At 39.5% G+C, this 12,267-nt stretch overlaps 1 protein-coding gene across 1 annotated transcript in view; it reads right to left on the reverse strand.

Moving 5' to 3' along the window:
• Positions 1 to 12,267, reverse strand: part of si:dkey-215k6.1 (transmembrane protein 132C) — a 438,945-nt gene that overhangs the window by 113,699 nt on the left and 312,979 nt on the right. Inside the window, exon 5 of the mRNA XM_041787915.1 lies at positions 3,765 to 3,960. Within this exon, the coding sequence (XP_041643849.1) occupies positions 3,765 to 3,960 (196 nt within the window). The remainder of the gene's footprint in view (positions 1 to 3,764; positions 3,961 to 12,267) is intronic.

The following is a 12,267-nucleotide window of genomic DNA, read 5'->3' on the forward strand; positions in this document are numbered from 1 at the left end:
TAAACAAATCAGGAGGCCCTAAAAGGCTCATAATAACAACCATTTTGATGCTTTTACCCAAACAAGAGAACAGAGGAGAGGAAAAAGTGGATGTGTTTGGGTGTAGGCTAGCACAAGCAGAAATTCAGTCAGGTTACCAAAAAATCAGATTTTCTTTCTGTGTGTGAGAGGTGAGACAAGAGTGAAGAAATGTAGAGTTAGTATTAAAAATGGCTTCATATTTTAAACACTTACAGATTTCAAAGGCAAAAATAAAGGTTCTATTTATCATTCATTTGTCTATATCTTAGATTACTTGATCTTGACTGTTTCATACTTTCACGTTGATGTAAGCCTAGTAAAGTCTTCCTAGTAAAAAACATTTCACAGGGAGCATGTCCTTATGTATTGTAAACAAAACTATTAAATATATAGATATATTTCCAATTAAATAAAGGGTTGCATGGTTTTTAGTCAGCCGTATTTGTTTCCCTGTGTATTTTACATTTTTTAACACAACCCATGAAGGTTTTCAATGAAAAAATATACCTAAAATCTCCTGTTCGAAAAGACTGGGGGTGATCTGTATTATTACTGATTCCTGATCTCAACCAGTCCTTTAAAAGAAAAAAGGCAGGCAAAAATCCCTAACAGCAGTGCTATTTAAAATGATGGTTTCAAGCTTGCTTTTTGCCGTGTGTGAAAGAGACATGGGTTGCAAAAGCCCTGAACAAAATTGGGTTTTCTCACCAGGGCTTTGCTGTTTGAAGAAGAGCTATCAGGCTAGATTAGCTCTACCTCGGTGGTAATGGAACTGGGAGTATTTTGAAAAGCATCCTTTCCCTCACTTTTGAGCCGGAGGTTCTGCCTTGCTTCAGATGTAGCTGTTTGGATCCGTGAATGTGAAAAGTAATGGTAGATTTTGTCTGATTAGAAATGTTAAAGATTAAAGATGGCTTTTTCAGCGCTTTTCCCTTTTACTGACCTTGCCAGATAAAAGCAAAGAAGGTCAAAAGTTCAATTTAATGTAGACTTAGCTGTTCTCTGTAGATAAGTATTGAAACTTGTCTCTTTTTCACTAAATAGCAATACAAGCCAAAATTTTAGAGACATTTTGACTTGTGTGAGTAATGCTTGCAACTATTTGCTGACAGCTAGTAAACAACAAAAGAAGATGAAGCAGACACAACAAACACAGGAAGAAGAAAGACGCCTGCAGTAATAGCTACAAAGAAGAGCTTTGAGACCCACCAACGTCATATCCTTTCTTACAAGTTCACAGCGCAGTTTTTTAAAAAAAGCCTCTGGATGTGAAAGCAGAGGGTCACAGACATTAGCGATGCTAACTTGCATAATTTTGTGTTGCACTTTTTTTTTTGTTAAAAGGTGCAGTGTGTAAAAATGGGAAGTATTAGCAGCATCAAACAGATTCAAGATCAGTTGTTACAATGATTAAAAAATGGGTGTCTGTTATTTGGTCCCTTCTGTGGTACTGTAAAACATGCCAGATGCAAAAACCCAAGATAGTGCAGTTCATAGAAATAAAAAATAAAAATGTTATATTCAGGTGATTAAACACTAACTTAGCAAGGCCTATGTATATGTACAGTATATTATGTAGTAGTTTAATACAACACTAGAAGCAACAAATGTTAACTGTCACACCTGCCAGTCCAAAATAATAAATAAAAGAAACCTAGAAATATGCATCTGGGACTCCTTGTTGCTATTCTCCTATTTGACTGAACCCCTACCCAACAGGACCCCAACACTGAGGTTCAAGCCAAACCATGACCTCTGAGAACTGTTACACCCCCAGTGTTTACCTGTTTTGAACTTTTTAAAGTAACACAAAAGAATGAGAGCATATTCTGTACTCTTATCTTCCTCAAAGATAAGTCCTCTTATCTAGTTTTTTGTTTTTTATTTAAAGAACTAGCAAAAGAAAATGTGTCATGCAAACAAAGATACAACCATCCTGCAACACAGCCCAAAAAACTGATCAACGTGTAAGTATCCCCTTTAACAAAGGAAGAGTCATAATATTTTAATTTTGGGGTGGTCAATCAAATTTCTTTGGTGTCCATGGCCACCCCTGGCCACCCTCTGGATATACCCTTGTGGCTGAGCGAGCAATTGAATCTGAAAATACATTAATAGGAGGAAAAAAGACATTGATTTAAAAAACATTGATTAACAGTTGAGAGTTTAATTAAGGATTTGGCAATGGATTGTTGGACTCAGTGTGCCACAGTCTCCCTGTTCCTCCTCAGCAGTCACATTTCCAGTCCCCAGGTTCCCTTGCCATTCTCCTCCTCCTCACCAGATGCCCCTGTGTTTCTCTTCCTTTCCCCATCAACAAACCTGGTCAAAGATAAAATCTGCCATGCAGTTCCCTAAAATTCTCAGCCCCACCTGCTCACCTGTGCCCACTTTAATCACCAGCCTTAATCCTCACACAGTTTGGAAGATTAACTTTATAAATCACTGGTTTGATCCTGTTGCTATGTTTTTCTTTTTCTTGTTTCATCTTGTATCAGAAATGCATTCCTTCCTGCCTATCTGATCCAAACCCCTACCCTTTTCTTTTGATAATCCCTTATACAATGAAAAGGGGTGTAATAATATGTGATATTAACAGCCATTCAAACATATAGTTTTTTCCTGAGGTTAAACTCTCTGGATACATTTCATGCTCATTTATATGTTCATGATCCAAAGGGGAAATCCATGAAACTGACATGCCTGCTGTTGCTATGCGGCTTGCAGATGCGTAAGTTGGGGACTTGTGGCTCTCTTTGTGCAAAAGTATGCAGTCATACTACTAAATATCATGTCAAAAGTCATCCAGCCAGTCAGGAGCAGCTGACTAGAGTGTGATTGGCTGCCGTGTTCCCCTGTGCACTGCATGCCAAACTTTTTTTTTTTTTTTTTAAAGATGTACACATGGACTTGTAACGGGGATCTGGCAAAACACGATCCTTAAACTTTTAGTGGAAGGTGAATTGCATCGACCTTTCCACAACTACCTGCATTTGGGTTTTAACTTCCTGTTCACACTACCAACTGGGAAATCCTGCTCTCCAGTACTTTCTCAAAAAGCTGAAGTAATGTGTTGTTAGACTAAACCCCATTATTTCCTAACTTTAACTAAAATTACAGCTTTTATTCCCTCTGTTGTGCTTTCAGAAGTTTTGGATAATGGTTCCACTGCTTCTCAGAGTTTTTCTGAAGTCCCAAATGCTAAGAAGCTGGAACAAAGGAGGGTTTTGTGTTTATTGAAAGCTGTCATTAAATGCCTTATGAGGAAAATGTGTTGGAGTCTCACCAGGACTGACACCTGCCAGTATGACACATGTGTGGGTGAAACACTTGTGCATTCTGTCTGTGGATTTTAGTGGATGATTGAAATTGCAAATGAGACTCTGTGTGTTTGCATTAGCATATACTTTGAGGGTCTCAATATGCCAATTTGCATACATGTCTATAGGCACTGTACCTGCATTTGTGTATGCACATTTGTCAGCCTGCATGCCATTTCAAAACCTGTGAGAGTGAATCCTGCTGTGCATGCGTGACCTGGGGGCTTGTAGCAACAGGGAGGGGGTAAACAAGCTGACCTTTACAGCTTTGATCAACCTGGAGGAAGAGGCTGGGGGTTGTCAGCAGGATCATTGTGAGGGAGAGGAAATAGAGAGGAGTCTATTCCAGTGTCAGGAATGTGTGCTGCTTGGTTTGTCAGTGTGTGCGATCATCAGTATCAGTGCTCATCTATCATCCCTTACCTCAGCCAGCGGTACGATGCCCTGTATGTCGGCATTGCTGATGTAGAGGTGGGAGACTTTCTCTGTTTGCCTGGAGGTTGTCTGTGAGCCTGTCGGGTACTCAACTTTCCAGTGGAGAGTCTGGGTCGGCACCAGGTTGATGACGTTATCCACCTCAAATTCAAGCTGCATCACCTCATATGACAGACTTTCCAATCTGCAGAGAAGAAGAGAAGCAAAAAGAAGAAAACTTGCTGTTCAGGCTGTTTAAAATATCCATTTAATTTTTTTTCTTTTAAATGAAATAAAGAGTTGTGAAGCAGCGGCACCAAAATGAAAGACCTTAAAAGTTAATGCCACAATAATGAACAACCTTATAAGAGATGCTCAACCCTGTCCACTTTCTACTGTCCTCACCAGTCACATCATCATTTCGTCTGTGCTACTTTTGCAGGTTTGATTATAAGATATATATTATAACCAACCAAGGTTGACTTTGCACAAGCTACATGGTGTAAAACAATGGTATATAGTCATGTAGAAAACCCAAGCAGTCACATAGAAAACATGATAAATTTGCAATCTCTTGCAAAAGAAATACACCACCCACAAACATGGAGTACAGTGACGTCTCTGATTTGTGGAGCCCACTTTAACTGTCTTTGTTTATCTGCTACACAGAATTTAACAGTCATTTTTTAACAACAGGAAATGCAAATGGAGAAACAATGGTATATGGTACAGTAGAGTAGAGTAGTTCTCAACTGGTCTAGACTCATGGCCCACCACTACCTCCTTTATAAGATGCCAGGACCCAAATCTCTGAAAAGTTTGAACTGTGGAAACTTGTTGAGACCTTATATAGAACAAAAGTAACTGAGCAAAGAGACAGGATGAAACAATTATTGCTAAAAGGACACAACTACCATAACTGTTTTTTACTCCTGCAGTAAGGTAAGTTTTGGTTGCTTTCTAAAGGTCTAAAAAAATTGATTTCATCTTGAGAAAACGGGCTGCATGGCAATGCAGGGGTTAGGGCTGTTCCCTCACAGCAAGAAGGTCCCTGGTTCCCTGGTCAGGGCCTTTCTGTGCAGAGTTTGCATGTTCTCCCCGTGCATGCGTGGGTTCTCTCCAGGTACTCTGGCTTCCTCCCACCACCAAAAACATACGTTAGGTTAATTTATTACTCTAAATTGGCTGTGGGTGTGAATGTGAGCTTGCCTGGTTGTTTGTCTCTATATGTCAGCCCTGTGACTGACTGGTGACCAGTCCAGGGTGTACCCTGGCTCTAGCCCAGAGACAGCTGGGATAGGCTCCCTGCAACCCCCAACGGGACAGGCGGAAAATGGATGGATGGATGGATCTTTGTTATTTGGCTCTCTAAAATAGCACTAAAAATCCCTCAAAATTAGCTGATTGTCAGTTGAAAAAGGATCAGATAAAATGCATGCATGGTTGTCCGCTTAGGGCTTCTGTACTTACAAAGAATTCTAGTTGCATTTGCTTCCCCAGGCACACATTTGGGACAAACTGGAAACAGTTCCCCAACCCACCTTTGGGTCTAGCTCCACCAGGTGAGAACCAGACATGTTTGTATATTACCAGTCTTTTTTTTTTTTTTAGAAAAAAAGCAGTTTATTTGCAATCTCAGGGAAAAAAACAACACTACTAACGAACTCAGAGTGCCACAGCAACGCCTCAGATTGGCTGACACAGCTGTTGTCTGCAAATTTGGGCTATGAAGTGCTACTTAGTGTACAGTCTTGGAAAAAGTGGGTGGTAACTGTTAAGCTCTGTGGTGTAGAAAGCTGGCATCACATGTGCTACTTGCCACCAGCCCAGCCAATGGAAACATTCAGTCACAGTGTAGAATTTCAGTCTGTTGAGGGCAGTTACTATGCACATTTTAACACAAAATGTAGAGTATGAACACTGTTATCAAATGTTGAGTTTTGAGCACTACCTGACCAACAAGACTTGTATATAAACAAACACGTTTACCTGAAAAAGTTGACTAAGGGTTAATTTATATATATATATAATTTTTTTTTTTTTTTTTTTGGGCTTTTTAAACATTTTTTCACAGAGGAGGCCAGTGGATAGAGTTGGAAACAGGGACAAAAGAACTGGGGCCAGACATATGGGAAAGTAGCCACAGGTCAGACTTAAACCCTGCCCTCCTGCATACATGGGGTGCACCTTTACCCATTAGGCCGTCAGCACCCCTAAGTTACTCTTTAAACTGTGAATGGTACCACTCGTTGAGAAAGTCTGAAAAATAAAATCAAAATACTGGTACTGATCTATAATCAAGATTCACTTTTGTGGAACGCAGAAATAACACCTTTACTATGTCACCAAAGAATACCACTTTAGAAGATTTATTTGAAAACACTACCTTTACAACAACTGCTAAAAATAAAGCAATATTCTCTGTGTCCACTTGGGGTCCTCTTTCTTTGCATGCCATTAATGTGATGTGTGTGTGGTCTGTGCTGTGCAACATTTACTCCATGTCTGTCTCTTTTTAGACAGGAATCCTCCCTCTTGGCCAGAGGTTATTTTTTTTTTTTTATTCAGAGTTTTTTCATGGAGTTTTCTCCTCCGCAACCACACCAAGTGTCTAGGGACAGAGGGTGTTGCATGCACTACAGATTGTAAAGCCCCCCTGAGGCCAGCTGTGGTTTGTGATTTTCTATTATATAAATAAAAAATTTGACATGCTTTGACTTGGCAGTGCTACATACTGGTGGAATCAGGTTAGCGGTTTAAAACCCCAAAGTAAGGTCAGACTTTGGCCTCAGATCGCAAGCTATTCCAAAGTATTTGATACTCACCAGACAAAGTGAAACCTTTTTTATACTGAATAATGAAATAATAACATGACAAATGGAGATAATGCAGTGAGTCTGTAACTTCAGTTCAAACCAATTTTCAGATTCATCCTAACAGACCAGAAATGTCAGAGATATATTCAGGTGACTGCACATGCAGATGCACACAAGGACCTTAAAGTGACAACAGAAATGATTGGGAGCTAATGTAAGGACAAACACAACATTTGTCAGAGTGCATTTCTCCCACAGCGCTGTAACAAAGCACCATGGTTAACACATATTGTTCATTGCATATTAATTCACTTTGCATTACGGTGCTGCAGAGGCATGAGAGAGCACGACACGGTGGGGCAAAGTGATGTGCTCCCCCACGTTCCCTTCTCACCTCTGCAACACCTCAGCTCCTATCTCTAAGTCCACTACAGAGCGCCACATAAGACGTGTGATAGGAGCTTCTGCCTTGTGGTGTGCTAAGAAAATGCAGCAGGGGGAAGTCACACTAATTATGCTCATGTGTGTTTTATAAGTGGGTGTGATAGAGAATAATCCAGTCCCAAAATAATGACACATTATGCAGCTTAGATAAATGCCATTCTGCACATAACCACATAGCATATGCTAATGTGTTAAATGCTGTGTGTTGCAGTTGTGCGTGCAAGGCATCCCCAAACACAGTCAGCTGCTGAGATAATTTTATATGCAGGCTCATACTGTATCCACATTTAAGTTTTAATAGAGGCTAGTTTGCTGAGTTTAGGAATGAGTGATTGAAAACATGAGAATCAGATCCTATAGGTGCTGAAAGAGAATAAACAAAATGTAGGGACAACAAATGTGGGATGCATAAGAAGGATATACTCAATGGGCAAGATTGCATTCCTTGGTTTGATTGAGATTTAATATGTGGTTGAAGGGAGAGGGAATCCGTGGGATCAGGATATATTTTCTTTATGAAATAATCAAAGTGGCTAAGGGATGGAGTCTTATTTTGAATCCATTCGTAGGCAACGCAACATTTGGACACATTTTGCCTCTAAAATTCAACTGAGAGGATGAAAAAGTATATTATGTCTATCTTAAAAATGTGATTCATGTGATGTGATTATGATCTAACTCTGTTCTCTAGAATCAGTCTCTGGTTCCATCCAAACTTAGACTCTAAGAATGACTGCAACTTTAAAAAAAAAAAAAAGCCCAAAATGAATACTTTTTATCACCTTTACTTCTCTGTTCAGATTCTTAGGAACAAAACAATCTGTCAATTTGACAACTTGGAGGTCTACTGCACATTGTGCCCCCACAACTTTGTAGCCTGTCATTACCTGCTTTGCCTCTCTGCCTGACAGGTATCATGTTCCCTCTGCCGTGAGTGTGAATCAAACCCAGTGGTGTTATCAAAACCTAAGTCGATTTCTTTGTAGACCTGAGACTGATGCATCAAAAGCTTGGAGTCAGGGCTGCTGCAGGAAGTCACAGTGCTATGAGTGAGGATTGTGACCAGATACAGAATGAAAAAAACACATTAAATGTAGATTCAAAGGCAATCAAAGGTCTGTTAAACTGCAGTAAAATGCATAAGCACTGCTTAAGGCATTGAAAAAAAAAACTGCAAGTATTAAATAAAAACACTATCTGAAATCTGACAGTACATTTTGTTTGGTCAAGATAACAGTGAAATAAGCCCGCCTACAGTTCACGGTAAGCACAACAATAAAGGTCTCCAGGGTGGGATCTTACAGATAAACATTTAACGGTGTCGACGGTTTCACTGTGACAAGAAAAGTGCAAAGAAATTATTAAAGCTGGAGTTTGGTAACTGAGAGGTGGGACTCTCCCTCATGCCCTGCAGCTAGTCCAACATGAATTAGAAAGAAAGAAGGAAAGCAGCTGTAAATTGATTTTCAGGTCGACGTTTTGGAGCTCCGTCTCAAGCCACACACACAGAAATATATAGGGATTAAAGGTCATGACAAAGCCAATTGCTAAGGGCCTGTGATAGCTGGTGTCACACCATGCATGTGTGTGTGTGAGCGTGTGTGTGTCTAGGGAGATGTGGTGAGTGATGTGTTACACAGATAGATTAAGGAGAGAAAACTGATGGGTGTCAGCTCCCCTTGACCTCTTCTAGATCCTTCCATCACGCCTGCTTTTCTTTTATCTGTCTCCACCCGTCTGTCTGTCTGCCTCCGTCTGTCTCTCATCAAACGCAGTCAAGACATCTTTTCATAGTTAACCCTTCTTTTAATAGAAAGGTTGCTATCCTTTATTTATTTATCATCTATTTATTTCTCTGGTTGTGAGCACCCTCCAAGTGACTCCTCTCATTTGACAGTCACTGACATTGTGTTATGTAGGCTAAGACTATAATATTAAGTTGTTTCCTTTCATGGCTCTGATAAATATCTGCAATATAATTATTGACTTAAATGCTTAGTAGCCTAACGTGATGCTATAGCAGTCTTGTGTTTGCAAGTGGTCAATAAAACATCACATCTTTGCCTACACACTGTAAAATATCTAGTTGTTTGAAGTTCACCCTTTATAGAGCCGTCACTGAAATACTTTTGGCTTCATCCTTATCATATCTGGGCTGTCAGCATTTTTACATTAATAGTGATGCAATTAAGGTCCATAACTAACAGCTTTTTAGAAATCATATTGATCCAGTGCCTTATTCAGAACCCTTTGTTGAGCCACTGTATCATCTCCCTGCAGCCACAATGATGTGAAATAAGTACACAACTTCTCCTTAAATTTTTATTTTGATTCAAAAACCTCAGACAGCCTAGTGGACAAGTGGAAAGTCATCTGCACCTTGTGTTATCAAACTTTTATCTTTTAACTGTTCCTTTATTTCCTTTACAGTCCATTACAATTTCATGCAATAACCTTTGATGTACCCTAAGTTCCTTATATCCAATCAAAATAAAAGCAGGTCTGTATCCAAACAGGAAGTCAGTAACCCTCAGTTTAAGACAGTACTATGACCAAAGTAAAACAGCTTCATATAAATATAGTGGAATTTAAAGGGGACATATTTTGACCTTTAAAGACAAGTTTATATTGGTCTCAGAGGTCCCCAAATCATGCCTGTGAAGTCTGTTGCTAGAAAAAAAAATCCAGTATTGAATTGTTCTATGTCTTAACTCCCCTCTGTTTCAGCCCTGCTCAGAACGAGCTGTTTCTGTGTCTTTGGCTTTAAATGTTTCTGAGCTGTCTGACTCTGCCCCTGACTCCGCCCTTCTGAGGAAAAGGATGTGGCTAAATGGATGTGGCTAAATGGATGTGGCTCTTCTGATCCTCCTCCTGAGAGGAAGATCATTGTGGACAGGCCAGGGGCACATATTTTTGTGAGAAAAGCCTGGAAAAGAGAATTTTGCATAATACGTCCAAATGGAGCAAAGAAAAGGGGGATTATTCACAATGAGAAATTCCGAGATTAATCTTGATCCAAAAAATTAACTGTATGACAGTCCCAAATGTTAATGCATTCTTTTTATGTAATGTTTCAATTGACTTGCTTTTGCAACCTGGAAAACTTGAAGTTTGACACACAAAAAAAAAAAAAAAAAAGACTATGAGTCAGAAGATACACCTTATAACAGAGTTGGCACAAACATGAGCATAAAATTATAAAAGAGCAAAATGTAGTGACTACGTAACACAATGTTTACTGCACTCAAAGAAACCAACATGGGTGTCTGTTACATGAACCTAAGTCTAACATGTAGCTTCTATAAATATAAATATATAAAATCAAGTTTTATGGCTGAACACTTTCAAATCATGTAGTTTTAACATAACATGCAACAACTTAAAATTTACTAGACTAATTTATGTTAACACAACCTAATTCCAATGAGTTAAAATTGCAAATCACCTCTGCTTACAACTCCAGACCAGTAGGTGGCAGTAATGTACATATTCTTAATTAGGAGTACCCCTCTCTATTTTATATCAGTCAAAGGCCATGGTAAAAGGTGTGTCTCTCCTCCTCCCTGGCAAAGTCAACTCAACTCATAATCATATTGTGGCAATCCAGGAAGCAGTCACCTGAAGCAGGGACTTCTGGGATTGTTTTGCAAAAGAATTCCCTCTTCTACTGTTCTATAATGTTCATGTTTCATTGCAAAGTTATAATTATGTATTTAGGGGAAAATGTTTTTTGAAGTATGACACCATGAGTGAGGGGGTTAATGCTGCAGACTACCCTGTCTGTATGTGTCTGTATGTATGTTCTAAATAAAAGCTAGCTGCTATGTTTATTGCACAAGGGCTTGTTAAACTCATTCAGCTTGTCTTGAGCCATTCCTCATCACAGCTTGCCACAATATCATACAAGTTTAAATGGCCCAAGAAAATTATGTCAGTGTGTTACATTTACCCTTAATAATAATAATAATATCTGGAATTTATATAGCGCCTTTCAAGAAACCCAAGGATGCTTTACAAGAACAAATCTAGTTGGCCTCAACTATGGTAATTAAGTAACAGTAACACAAATACATCATGTTGACCTAACATATTTACATTTAGGCCACTCAACAAAATTGTTTCTGGCTAAGTTAACACATTTTACTTGGATGGAAATACTTTCCATAATTTTATTACGTTCACTGAGCAAGCTATTTTTTGAGTGTGCTGGTTCCTGGTAAAGCTTGTATTTTTTTAATGGTGTAATACTGTAATTTGAAACAAACAACCTCCTTTTATGTTATGCTATTTTTCTAGGACAGTTTTGCTCACTATGTCCTGAGATCATTCTTTAAAAAGAAATCTTCACCTAAGTGAGGCTATGATAAATAACAATTACTTTGAAAGAAAACTGTAACACGGTGAGAGCTGTGAGCTGCTTAGTTGAATAACAGTCCTCTGTAAGATAAGAGTGTTCGAGTGCTTCACTGAAGGACGAGCCAAAGAATGCAGTGGTTTCTGTACGAGGCTACACAGGAAACAGACAGCGAAGCCCTCATCAACAGTTTTCAATTTAGGGTTTTTTGGCTCCTCGAGTGTGTGTGTGTGTTGTGTGTGTCCATCAGCAGGACTAGTTGTTTAACCTCTAAGGACACAGGAGCCCTATTTCATATTTTCCAGGAAAAACCTAAAAAACAGCAGCGCTTCAGACACGTACACACCGAGACACAATGCTCTGTCACTCTGGCTCTCTGTTCCTGTCTCTCTCACCCTCACAGACACAGGCACACAGGCAATGCACAAGCAACACATTCTCGCTCTGTGTCACACACACACAAGCATGTCCGCACAACCTCCCAGACAATGTTGAGTGTGTTTAGGTGCGGTGTAATCGCTGGAGCTGAAAAAGCAATGTGTCTGCAGTGACAGGTTCATTCAGGTGTTAGCTCCGTCCCAACCACAAGGCTCCAAAACAATATAACACTGTCCTCTAGTGCATACACGTACACACTCAAGAACACTGTCGGCCTACACTCAAGAGCGACCAGACAAAACCACGACACAAATTCACACTTTCTCACAGTCTTGGAGTGTATTTTCCTGCAGGTGATACTGACCTTCAGCTACTACCCTGTTACTGACACGGTGATGCAGGTTTACCGCTCTGAGTGGGTCAGAGTCAGTAAAGCGACCTTGTGTTTGACACAGGCTTGTTTATTGAGAGAGTAATTCAATTTAACACTAAAGATTTTAATGGCTAGAATACAGTAACA

This window comes from Cheilinus undulatus, linkage group 5 (assembly GCF_018320785.1).
Source record: "Cheilinus undulatus linkage group 5, ASM1832078v1, whole genome shotgun sequence".
Lineage (NCBI taxonomy): Eukaryota > Metazoa > Chordata > Actinopteri > Labriformes > Labridae > Cheilinus > Cheilinus undulatus.